The 13682-nt window shown below is 44.3% G+C and overlaps 1 protein-coding gene across 1 annotated transcript in view; it reads left to right on the plus strand.

Moving 5' to 3' along the window:
• CHKB (choline kinase beta) overlaps nucleotides 1–13682 on the plus strand; it is a 49328-nt gene that overhangs the window by 12865 nt on the left and 22781 nt on the right. The window contains exons 2-3 of the mRNA XM_040343148.1: nucleotides 7644–7752; nucleotides 9909–10022. Coding sequence (XP_040199082.1) covers nucleotides 7644–7752; nucleotides 9909–10022 — 223 coding nt within the window. The remainder of the gene's footprint in view (nucleotides 1–7643; nucleotides 7753–9908; nucleotides 10023–13682) is intronic.

Consider the following 13682-nt stretch of genomic DNA (forward strand, 5'->3'; position numbering starts at 1 on the left):
CAGTCGTTTTATTCCCTAGGGTGTCCGCTAAAAAAACATATATAATGTTTGGGGGTTCTGCATAATTTTCTAGCAAAAAAAATATGATTTGTACATGTAGGAGAGAAGTGCCAGAATAGGCCCGGTATGGAGGTGTGTATAAAAGCCCTGTATGGAAGTGGTTAAACTGCTCCCAATCCACTAAAAATGGTCACAACAGCCTCATTATCTCACATTTGCATAATGTAATTCCAAAATGCTTTTCAATTCTTCCTTGTTGGTACCACTTACTTTGCCAGCTTTTTGTTGCCCTGCCCTAGATTTTTTTTAGACGTGTGTGTGTGTGTTTTCTTTTTTTATATACTGATTGTGCTGAGGCTTACACAGCAATCAAATCATATTTTATAGGTACAAGAAAGCCTGTTTTGTTTATTCATGCCCCTTAAGCCCCTCCCACTGTTAACAATTTGTCCAGACCAACTGTTTGCCACTGTGTGGTGCGCACACACTGCATTACTACTCTCTCTGGGGTACCCAACTGGGTTTTTTTTTTTTTTTTTTTTTTTTTTTTTACAGTCCAAATAATGCCTTTGATGCTGAGGAGGATTGTCTCCTGTCATTTAACCATGCCCACTCTTCGCTGCATCGCCTAGACATAGACTGTGAGAGGGTGCTTCCTCACCTGATTTGTAATTTCCTCTCCCTCTGCGTGTTCTTTCACCAATACAACCTTCCCAGGGCAGATAATAACATTGTTTTTATGGGCACTTTAATAATCAGATTTTCTGTATAAAGGAGCCCGCAGTCGTGCTTGGAAATGGCTCTGCTGCATTACAAACAGGTAAGAAAACTGGGTTCACAGGGCACCTCATCACTGACAATATGGAGTGTGGTGGACGGGTCTTTATAGTAATTTCTGGGTGAAAAACCAAAGACCTAAGCGACTTTGAATGTAATGCACATACAACCCAAGACTTGGGATCAAAGCCTTGCAAGAGTTCTATTTTTAGTTAGAAATATGCAGCCTATTTCCCAGTGACATGTAAGGTCAGCCGTCCATGTGTCCTTACAAATCCCTTCACCACATAACGTGGTATAAAGTATTGTCAGGATTGTGTCATTACAATAAAGCTTTGCTCAGGTCTGTGCACTTTGGCTAACAAAGCGGTCACCTTCTTCGTTTAAGCTCCTTTCCATTCTCCAGCTTGCAGTTCTAACACTTCTTGCACTTGTGGCATTTTTCATTTGAGGTATCCCAGTCAAGCAGCAGGGAAATTCCCTTTTAATTTTAGAATGTGTTCTGAAGTGTCATTTGTCAAATGTTTATTTAAGAGTAGTTTATTTAAATGTTGGTGTTGTGAAGTCCTATTAGGTTTAGCAGGTAGCAGCTGAATTTTGATCTGTCAGTTCAACAGAAGTATGGTCCTGCTGGAAAACCAGTATTCGATCAATGGCCGCAGCGCTGATCAGTTTATTTGACAGGGGAGTCCAAGCAGCCAGAATATGTTAGCGCAGTGGGAAAAATCTCTGCATTCACATTGCTTGTGGGGATCTGCCAAATATCTTTTTGTTTAGCGCACTGGTTAAATGAAAAGACAGCTACCAATGCATAACCTGCATTAGATAAATGGCTGGTTAGTTGTAGGTCTTGTAGTAGTCTGCAAAAAAGTTAGAGGAGCTCCAGGCTCCTTCAGAAAAAAATGAAGTCAGCAGCTATAAGTACTGTAGCTGCTGACTTTTAATATTGGGGCATTTACATGTCCAGGAATCCAGCAGTGTCCTTGCTCGCACCACCATCTTGACTATGGGAAACCGTCAGTGCAGCCTTGCGGTTTCACAGGCAGTTTCCTACTGTGCATGCACGAATCTGAATGCGCTAGTTGCAGGGGAAGGAGGAGGGGGCCAAACGCCAGGCTCAGTTTGTGGGAGCTGGTACCTGGTTTTGACCCCCCCCCCCCCCCAAAGGTGCTAAATGTGGCAGCAGAGTGGGGGGGGGAGGCAGAAAGGGGAACTTCCTAGGGCTGGGGAAATAATCCGATTTGAATCGAGTTGCGAGGGCAAATCGATTCAGGTTTTGACCAAATCGTTTTTTTTTTGTTTCGCCATAGAACCGATGCTCCGCAGACTAGGCCGAAGCCACAGCTTTGCCGAAAAAAAATCCTGCTCGCCGCGATCCTGGGAAAAGGCCGAGAGGCCGGACGCCACTCGCGGCCTTTTCCCAGGATTGCGGCGAGCTGTGGGCAGGATGTTTTAGGCGAGGGCGCAGCTTTGGCCTAGTCCGCGGAGCATCAGTTTCAATTTTTTAGGCGAGGCCATGGCTTCAGCCTAGTCCGTGGCCTTTTCCCAGGATCGCGGTGAACTAGGCCGAAGCCGCGGCCTCGCCTAAAAACGTAGGACTGGTGCGGTGTCCACCAGGAATAAAAACTTGATTTGAATCGTGAATCAATTTTTTTTTTTTTTTTTTATTCAGATTTTTTTTGGGGCCCAAAATCGCCCAGCTCTAGAACTTCCTCTTTTGGGTGGAGCTCAGATTTAATTTAAAGAGGTTCTTAAGATGAGTTTTTTTTTTACCTTTTGTGCCCCATCTCGATCCAGTGATATGCATTGGAGCAGCTGCTCTACCCCTTCTTATTGGCTTGGTCAATCACAGCCAGTGAGGAGAGAGCAGGGGGAGGAGCTGAGCCCCAGTCGGTGTGTCAATGGACACACACAGCAGAAATAAATAAATTAAAGTGGTTGTAAAGTTTCAAGGTTTTTTCCCTTCATGCATTCTATGTATAAAGGGGAAAAAAACTTCAGTGTGCAGCGACCACCTTCAACAGCCCCCCAGCCCTTTCTTTATACTCCTTATACGCACCTGATCCAGTTATGTGCATGAGTGCAGAAGCTTGCCTGAGTTTCTCTCTTCTCATTGGCTCAGACACAGCAGCTGGAGCCATTGTCAAGCAGCTTGCTATGGGGAACTTATCAGGGGGGAGGGGCCAGAAGCATCGGCGGGAGACCCGAGAAAAGGAGCATTAGGGCTGCTCTGTGCTAAACCATTGCACAGACCCGGTAAGTATGACATGTTTGTTATTTTAACCACTTCCTGCCTAATGTACGACTATATACGGGCGCAGTGTGGTTGCCAATTGCCGGGAGGCCGTCTATATACGGCCTCCGGCCACTGGGGAGCGCGCGTGCCCGCCGCATCACTGAGATGCCGATGCGCGTGCCTGGCGGCCGCGATGTCCGCCAGGCATCCGCGATCGGCGGTTACACAGACAAGGACGTGGATCTGTGTGTGTAAACACACAGATCCACGTCCTGTCAGGGAGAGAGGAGACCGATCTGTGTCCCTTGTACAAAGGGACACAGATCAGTCCCCTCCCCCAATCAGTCCCCTTCCCCCACAGTTAGAAACACTATGCAGGGTACACATTTAACCCGTCCCTCACCCCCTAGTGTTAACCCCTTCCCTGCCAGTCACATTTATACAGTAATTAGTGCATATTTATAGCAGTATAAATGTGAATGGTGCCAAAAATGTGTCAAAAGTGGTCACTAGTCATCTCTATGACCGTCGGAGGACCCGGGCGCGTTGTGATGACGTAATTTTTTTTCACCGATTTCATGCTTTCCAGCCTGGAGGATAGATGCGGGGTCTTATTGACCCCGCATCTCTCCATAAAGAGTACCTGTCACACACATTCCTATTACAAGGGATGTTTACATTCCTTGTAATAGGAATAAAAGTGATAATAAAATAAAAAAAGAAATATGTAAAAAAAAAAAAAAAAAAAAAAAAAACATTTTTTTTAACGCCCTGTCCCCAGTAGCTTGCGCGCAGAAGCGAACGCACACGCAAGTCCCGCCAACATATGTTAACACTGTTTAAACCACATATGTGAGGTATCGCCGCGTGCGTTAGAGTGCCAGCAACAATTCTAGCACTAGATCTCCTCTGTAAATCTAAACTGGTAACCTGTAAAAATGTTCAAAGCGTTGCCTATGGAGATTTTTAAGTACCGAAGTTTGGCGCCATTCCATGAGTGTGCGCAATTTTAAAGCGTGACATGTTAGGTATCTATTTACTCGGTGTAACATCATCTTTCATATTTTACAAAAAAATTGGGCTAACTTTACTGTTTTGTTATTTTTTTTAATTCATGAAACCATTTTTTTTTTAAAAAAAGGCGTTTGAAAAATTATTGCGCAAATAGCGTGCAAGATAAAACGTTTCAATGACAGTCGTTTTATTCCCTAGGGTGTCCGCTAAAAAAACATATATAATGTTTGGGGGTTCTGCATAATTTTCTAGCAAAAAAAATATGATTTGTACATGTAGGAGAGAAGTGCCAGAATAGGCCCGGTATGGAGGTGTGTATAAAAGCCCTGTATGGAAGTGGTTAAACTGCTCCCAATCCACTAAAAATGGTCACAACAGCCTCATTATCTCACATTTGCATAATGTAATTCCAAAATGCTTTTCAATTCTTCCTTGTTGGTACCACTTACTTTGCCAGCTTTTTGTTGCCCTGCCCTAGATTTTTTTTAGACGTGTGTGTGTGTGTTTTCTTTTTTTATATACTGATTGTGCTGAGGCTTACACAGCAATCAAATCATATTTTATAGGTACAAGAAAGCCTGTTTTGTTTATTCATGCCCCTTAAGCCCCTCCCACTGTTAACAATTTGTCCAGACCAACTGTTTGCCACTGTGTGGTGCGCACACACTGCATTACTACTCTCTCTGGGGTACCCAACTGGGTTTTTTTTTTTTTTTTTTTTTTTTTTTACAGTCCAAATAATGCCTTTGATGCTGAGGAGGATTGTCTCCTGTCATTTAACCATGCCCACTCTTCGCTGCATCGCCTAGACATAGACTGTGAGAGGGTGCTTCCTCACCTGATTTGTAATTTCCTCTCCCTCTGCGTGTTCTTTCACCAATACAACCTTCCCAGGGCAGATAATAACATTGTTTTTATGGGCACTTTAATAATCAGATTTTCTGTATAAAGGAGCCCGCAGTCGTGCTTGGAAATGGCTCTGCTGCATTACAAACAGGTAAGAAAACTGGGTTCACAGGGCACCTCATCACTGACAATATGGAGTGTGGTGGACGGGTCTTTATAGTAATTTCTGGGTGAAAAACCAAAGACCTAAGCGACTTTGAATGTAATGCACATACAACCCAAGACTTGGGATCAAAGCCTTGCAAGAGTTCTATTTTTAGTTAGAAATATGCAGCCTATTTCCCAGTGACATGTAAGGTCAGCCGTCCATGTGTCCTTACAAATCCCTTCACCACATAACGTGGTATAAAGTATTGTCAGGATTGTGTCATTACAATAAAGCTTTGCTCAGGTCTGTGCACTTTGGCTAACAAAGCGGTCACCTTCTTCGTTTAAGCTCCTTTCCATTCTCCAGCTTGCAGTTCTAACACTTCTTGCACTTGTGGCATTTTTCATTTGAGGTATCCCAGTCAAGCAGCAGGGAAATTCCCTTTTAATTTTAGAATGTGTTCTGAAGTGTCATTTGTCAAATGTTTATTTAAGAGTAGTTTATTTAAATGTTGGTGTTGTGAAGTCCTATTAGGTTTAGCAGGTAGCAGCTGAATTTTGATCTGTCAGTTCAACAGAAGTATGGTCCTGCTGGAAAACCAGTATTCGATCAATGGCCGCAGCGCTGATCAGTTTATTTGACAGGGGAGTCCAAGCAGCCAGAATATGTTAGCGCAGTGGGAAAAATCTCTGCATTCACATTGCTTGTGGGGATCTGCCAAATATCTTTTTGTTTAGCGCACTGGTTAAATGAAAAGACAGCTACCAATGCATAACCTGCATTAGATAAATGGCTGGTTAGTTGTAGGTCTTGTAGTAGTCTGCAAAAAAGTTAGAGGAGCTCCAGGCTCCTTCAGAAAAAAATGAAGTCAGCAGCTATAAGTACTGTAGCTGCTGACTTTTAATATTGGGGCATTTACATGTCCAGGAATCCAGCAGTGTCCTTGCTCGCACCACCATCTTGACTATGGGAAACCGTCAGTGCAGCCTTGCGGTTTCACAGGCAGTTTCCTACTGTGCATGCACGAATCTGAATGCGCTAGTTGCAGGGGAAGGAGGAGGGGGCCAAACGCCAGGCTCAGTTTGTGGGAGCTGGTACCTGGTTTTGACCCCCCCCCCCCCCCCAAAGGTGCTAAATGTGGCAGCAGAGTGGGGGGGGGAGGCAGAAAGGGGAACTTCCTAGGGCTGGGGAAATAATCCGATTTGAATCGAGTTGCGAGGGCAAATCGATTCAGGTTTTGACCAAATCGTTTTTTTTTTTGTTTCGCCATAGAACCGATGCTCCGCAGACTAGGCCGAAGCCACAGCTTTGCCGAAAAAAAATCCTGCTCGCCGCGATCCTGGGAAAAGGCCGAGAGGCCGGACGCCACTCGCGGCCTTTTCCCAGGATTGCGGCGAGCTGTGGGCAGGATGTTTTAGGCGAGGGCGCAGCTTTGGCCTAGTCCGCGGAGCATCAGTTTCAATTTTTTAGGCGAGGCCATGGCTTCAGCCTAGTCCGTGGCCTTTTCCCAGGATCGCGGTGAACTAGGCCGAAGCCGCGGCCTCGCCTAAAAACGTAGGACTGGTGCGGTGTCCACCAGGAATAAAAACTTGATTTGAATCGTGAATCAATTTTTTTTTTTTTTTTTTATTCAGATTTTTTTTGGGGCCCAAAATCGCCCAGCTCTAGAACTTCCTCTTTTGGGTGGAGCTCAGATTTAATTTAAAGAGGTTCTTAAGATGAGTTTTTTTTTTACCTTTTGTGCCCCATCTCGATCCAGTGATATGCATTGGAGCAGCTGCTCTACCCCTTCTTATTGGCTTGGTCAATCACAGCCAGTGAGGAGAGAGCAGGGGGAGGAGCTGAGCCCCAGTCGGTGTGTCAATGGACACACACAGCAGGGCTTGGTAGGAAACATGCATGAGGGCCCCAATAGCAAGCGGCTTTCTATGGGGACACTCGGCCGGGGGGGGGGGGGGGTTGGCACCCAGAACGCTGGTGGGTAACTCGAAATGAGGAAGATTGAGGCTGCTCTGTACAAAACCATTTTTTCAATTATTATTTTATTTTCCTTTAAAATACCTTTTAATTTGGCAGATTTGCATCTTATTGACAGAGTCAGAGTTTCTCCATAGGCCTCAGGGCAAATAAGCTGACTGGCAGCCTCCACTCCTTTTGGCAGTGGTTCTTGGGTGTTTGTTTCTGGTTTTCTTTTAATCACAAGTGCATGAAAAGCAAAACTGTGTGACCTTGGTCATGAAGAAATCTGTATTACCATTCCACAAGGCCGAGGCTGCTGATACTCCGAATCTGAGATACGCACATAACAAGAGATAAAGCAGATTGGGGTCTAGCCAGAGAGAATGATGGCCAATCTGTACAGCTACTGTCTTCAGTCCTACACATGTGCTTCATTACAATAAGCAGTATGGGGCCCATGGGGTTCCGGACATGAACAGGCTGGACATTGGTAATATGGATTTCTATCCGACCAGTATACTAAGTTAAATGTCTTATTTGCTGCACAGGTGGGAGAGTACGGTGATAGGTGTTCACTTGCCCATCATCTCACTAACATAATTCTCATTTCAATGCTTATGACTGTTCTCTATACTAAGTTAGTTTTGTATGATTGATTTTCAGTGGCGGTCTCAGTAACCTGTTGTATAAGTGCAGTCTCGTAGACACTGTTCAGACCCAGTCCAATGAACCACGACAAGTTCTTTTACGGCTGTATGGGGCTATCCTGCAGGTAATGTGTTTTATTGGTTACATTATGTCACTTTCTAAAAAAAACTGTTTATAAAAAGACACTTTTTAGGCACTGCTTTCATCTTCTTTTTTTTTTTTCTTTTTTTTTCCAAGCCTTTTTTTTTTGTTATTGGCTTTGTGTAGGAAAAAAATTTAGTTAAATTTAAGGCCAGTGAAAGGCAGTTGCATGGATTATGAAAAAAATATCAGTGATTTGCTAAGGGATATGCAGGTACTCTTTTATACATGACACACATTTTGCAATTGTTTCTTAGCAGTTAAAGCTGAATGTTAGGGACAAAAATATTATAATATATTCCTTTATAATTACAAGGAATATACATCTGTAATTCCAGATACTATCTTGTAAATGTAACAGTGATATGGTCACCAGTCTGTACATAGCCTGAGTAGAGCTGTGATAGGGACCCAGCGGGCTTCCCTCACTGCAGGCTGCCTGCAGTAAACTATGTAGGAGGGGCAATGCAAGACCAGTCACCCTTTACAAGGAGAGCGAGCAACAGTAACCAACATACTAAAAGAACACCAAGATTCAAGATGGAACACAAATGCCACCTTGTATTTTTAGATATTTGTTTATCCTGGAGATCAGCTTTAAAGGCTCAGTACCCGATGTTCTACAGCGCATGTTACCTATTTATTGTTAAAGGGGAGTTCCAGGCATTTTTCATGTTTTATTAAAAGTCAACAGCTACAAAAAGTGTAGCTGCTGGCTTTTAATAAACATGCACTCGCCTGCTCCATGTTCCAGCGACTCGCCGGCCAGAGCTCCGCTCCCCCCCCCCCCTTCTCTCCGGCCGGCGTCCTCATTTCTATTGTGGGCACCCGGCCGTGACAGCTTTCGGCTTCACGGCCGGGCACTCACTGCGCATGCGTGAGCGGCACTGCGCTGTCTGATTGGTAAGGCGATCGCATGGAACCTGTCACGTGTCCCAGGCGATCGCCTACAGGGAGGGGCCGCCAAAAGGCGATGTGACGTATCGCCTTAGCGGCCCCTCGGCGGAAGGAGGAAGTGGGTTCCACTTTAAGCCGTGGTAGAAGCAAAATACTGTAGGCTAGGTCAGTGATTGTGAACCTTGGCACCCCAGATGTTTTGAAAATACATTTCCCATGATGCTCAACCACAGTGCATGAGCATCATGGGAAATGTAGTTACAAAACATCTGGGGGGCCAAGGTTCACCATCACTGGGCTAGGTCAATGTGACAAGGCAAAAGGAGGTAGGTGGGCTACTGCCAACAGGCGATCTACAATGGATATAAAAAGTCTAAACATAAAATTTCAGGTTTCTGTGATGTACAAAAACGAGACAAAGAAATATAAATCATTTCAGAACTGTTTCCACCTTTTTAATATGACCTATAAACTGTACAACTCTGTTGAACAACAAACTAAAATCTTTTAGGTGGAGGTAAGTAAAAATAAAAAATAATACGATTGCATAAGTGTGCACAGCCTTACACTAATACTTGTGTTGAAGCACCTTTTGCTTTTATTACAGTACTCTGTCTTTTTGGGTACGAGTCTATCAGCATGGCACATCTTTTCTGGGCAATATTTGCCCACTCTTCTTTGCAGAAACACTCCAAATCTGTCATATTGCCAGGGCATCTCCTGTGTACAGCCCTCTTCAGATCACTCCACAGATTTTCAATCAGATTTAGGTCTGGGCTCTGGCTGAGCCATGCCAAAACGTTTTATACTTCTTCTGGTGAAGCCATTCTTTTGTTGATTTGGATCGTTGGATGTATGCCTTTGGAGGTGTGTGCCCCCCTCCAACATATTTCAGTTTGTTTTCCAATTGAGTTGTACAGCTTATAGGTCATATGAAAGGTTCTGAAATGATTTATCTTTGTCTCCTTTTTTAAAATGACAGAAACCTGACATTTTAACAGGGGTGTGTAGACTTTTTATATCCATTGTAGGTGCATGTTAGCTGTAGCCCACCCATCTTCTTTTGCCTTGTCACATTGACCCAGCCTATTTTGCTTTACTGTGCCTTTACAGTAAATATGTGTTGATGGGTAAGATTAATGACCATATTAATCTCTTGCTGTAAAATTGCTACCCCCTTGACCTAATGTGCACCTTGGCTTCATAAAGAAGTTTCAACTCTTGATCTTTTTATATATGTAGGGTGTGGAGTCTCTTGTTCTGGAGAGTGTCATGTTTGCAATACTTGCCGAGCGATCCCTGGGTCCTCATTTGTACGGTGTGTTCCCACAAGGTCGCCTGGAAGAGTACATTCCGGTAAGCTGCTCAAACTGAATTTTATTTTATTTCTTTATTTTTTCTAAAGATGATAGTCATTTTTCAGACACCACTATTAGACTTTTACAAAAATAGTTTTTTTGGATATATGGTTGGGGAGTGAACTTTCTGCCAATGGGAAAAATATTAGAAAAATTACAGCATGTGTTGGGCATTAGTAGTTTTATGGTCCAAAAAAGCATAAAGTAAGACATTTGTTTTTATATTTACTTCCTAAAATTCTCCTTGCTTTCGTTCTTTCTCTTTTTTTTCTCCTTTTTATTTATTTTTATTTTTTTCTTCTTTCTTTCTATTTTTCTTTCTCCCAAAGTATGCATGATCTTTAGTTGATTCTTGTATATGATAATGTTCATCTATTTTTGGTAGCAAATTTTTATTGCAGCCTCAACGAGCAGAAGTCTACATGGTGCTTCTGTAGTTTATTTTGTTATATAATTTAGATTTTTTGTCACTTCCTGCCCTGATAACAAAAAAACATGACGGTCATTTGTGATGCACAGTGCTTTAGCAAGCTATATGCAGGTCAGATTGGGTTTAAATATATAGCAGTTGAAATGGTCATTGCTGACCTATGGACACCTTGGGATAATATACTGCATGTATTAGAATAAAAATCTATGAAATTAAAATCTTCCCCGAACAGTGGACGTGACTTTTTTTTATTTTTTTTTTCTGGAACAATTTATTGAAATATGAGAAAAATAACAGTTGTAGTAATCTCATGCAGGGGTTATGAGCGATCGACACAATATAGAGCAACACAGGATGTGTCATAAGGTGTAAACTATCAAACAACAATAACCCTCGGACCAAGGTGGTGGGTCAACACAAGGTGCCTAAACCATAAGGGTTCAGGGTCTGGGATGGGTAAGGGGAGTGGGCCAGTCCACTTAAAATTGAGATAAACAAAAAGATATATTAGGAAATGGATGAGAGAAAAGGAGCAGTGGCAGGGAGATGAGAAGTAAAGGAAGAGAGGAAGCATGGCATGAGAAGAAAAGGGGAGAAAAGCAAGGAAGAAAGGAGGGAAAGATTCCCAAGACTAGGAGGTGGAAGAAATAAGGTAGAGAGGCATAGGCTGCTCAGGTGCAAGGTTGGAAGAGCGTAAGACCACAGTCTTAGGGCCCACCCCTTGGGAAACAGCATGGGAGTTGTGGAGGATACTGGTCGTCTTTTCATTGATCAAAAGAGTCGTTGGAATGCTCTTCACCTCTGCAAGCGAAACAACCGACTTTCTCCTATCACCTTCCAGGACGGCACACCTGAGAGATGAGGGCTCCTCCCCACAGGAAACACAATCAATTGACAGCTTGTTATAAGTCCCCACCCTTCCCCTTGATCCCCAGTATTGATTGTGTTTCTCCCGAACACAGCGACATGTTTGTTTTGTTTTAAACACCGGGGAGTTTATGACCTGTATATCTGTGATAATAATTATATATTTGTCACTTTTATTTCAGACCTTATTTTCCATGCACATGGAAGGAACAGGATTTCTGACTGCAAAAGATTCAGTCCTTTACATTCAGGCATGCCAGAGACATTCCCTAGACCTGAACCCAGTAGGGTTATAGGACACCGGAAGGAGGTCATAAAATCACCTTTCATGATTTTTTTTTAGTCCGAACTAAGGGGTTATGCTCATAGGAGTTTTTTGCTTGAAGATGCAGCATCAGAGCTTATCTGACTGGTTCACCCAATCCTAAAAAAATGTACAGCTCGGTATGTATCCTTCATGTCACCCCCCTTGGACGAACTGGATATGACTAACTAATATTCGTCTTTTACTCCTACTATAGAATTAATTCCCTGTAGTAGGAATCTTCTTAACTTAACGCTCATTGGTACCAAGAGGTGCTCATTGGTGCTTTGAGTGGATTATGGTCTCAAACACCGGATATTTATGAAATACTGTATTTATTGGCGTATAACACTCACTTTTTTACCCTGAAAATAGAGGGTAAACTGTGCCTGCGTGTTATACGCAGAGGGCTGTGGAGAGTCTTTTTCCCCGAAACTTTCCTCTTAAAGTTAGGGTGCGTGTTATACACCTGTGCGTGTTATACGCAGATAAATGCGGTAGTTACTCTCAGTTCTTACCAAGCTCCTTTCTGTGTAGTTTTAATGCATCTACCCGCAGGGTTATAAGGAACCTGGGGATATAGAACACGTTCACATCTGACATGTCAGCATTCAGATGGGAAGAAAAACAGAAGTTTGGTATGCTTGGTTACATAACAGAGCCTGGGGAATGCCCAGGGGGAGACCGGCCTACTTGCCGACCAGCTTGCAGAGCAGCCGGTTGACCTGTCTAACAGTGTGCGTTGAAGACAGGGGTTTTGTTTGCGGGCGCCGCGCCAAGGCACCCTGTAATCTGTGGTCCTGGCACTGAACAATGAGTGTCCCCACAATGGAGGCACATGCATTCTGATGGGTGGGGGCAGGTGGACTGAAGGGGAGCCACACCTCCTTGAAGTTGCAGGAGCACACCAAACACCCTGCTTGGTTACATACCTGTCCAGTCCTTTGAGCCCAGGGAATAAGCTTCCCTTAATCTATTATCCCTAAGTGGGTTTCTTTCCTTTTTCACCATGGCTATGGCAAACAAAATGGGGACCCACAAGGATTGTCTGTCAGGAGGCCTTTTTCTAAACCATTCCCGGCATTTTGGCTAAGATCAAGTGTAGTATCTGTTCTTATCAGTTGCCAGTAGGTGGTGCTATGTTGACCGTCCCCAGTACACGGCGAGGTGGAAAGGGATGGCGGTCGGCGGACGCTAAACCTGCTGGCGTGGAGGTGAAAGCCTTCTGATTTGGAAGAAGAGGCATGAGGTCGAAGCTGGAGGGCTGGGCCCCCTGGTCTTTGGCCTGGATTTGGTGGTGCCTGCCCCAGTCAGTTGTTCGGGAGAAAACCCTTGCTCCTCTTTTTGTCGGGGGAGCGGTTAGTATTTCCCGAACGTGATTAGGTGGGAGAGATGGGGGTTGTGGGAGTAGCCTGCTGAGGTGGGCTCTCCCCAATCTCTCTGAACTCCTACCTTCCTGGCTGGGAAGGGTGCTGCTGATCCGGGCCAGAGGTCAGGGTCCGTTGAAAAGCCTGTGGAGAGAGTGCCTCTGGAGTGGCAGTCCAGGGGTGCCATACATTACACAAGTGTTTGAGGGGCACTTGCCTTATGGCACTTTGGTCACGATCTCCACAACACACTTTTTAACACCTGCCTCTAGGGCCGAGCCTTTTGGCTAGAACATGGGGATTTTTTGTTTCCTGGCCGGAGGGCCGGCCATCGTATTGCACTATGGTCACTTTCTATTCACCTCTCCCACCTTCCTTCTCCCCCACTTTCTTTTTTATTTTACCCCGTGTGTGTCACTTTGTCTTTTTTTTTTTTTTTTGCCCTTTTGTACACCTTGTGTGTGATTAGTAGGGTGCTGGTCTTCGGGCCTGCCCTGAACGTCTTGGGAGTAGGTGGACATGGCCTTCTGGCTTAGTTCGCCTGCTCTCATGGGGTCTCCCTACAGGGGAGCCTCACCGAGGAGGGTTCTTTTTCGGCAGACCCTCCAAGGAAGTTGGGTTTGTGTCGGCTTCGGCTGCACGGACCACGGATTACCTCAGTCCCTGCCAGGAGCTTAACGCCCCGGGGGA

Source organism: Rana temporaria, chromosome 3, assembly GCF_905171775.1.
Source record: "Rana temporaria chromosome 3, aRanTem1.1, whole genome shotgun sequence".
Lineage (NCBI taxonomy): Eukaryota > Metazoa > Chordata > Amphibia > Anura > Ranidae > Rana > Rana temporaria.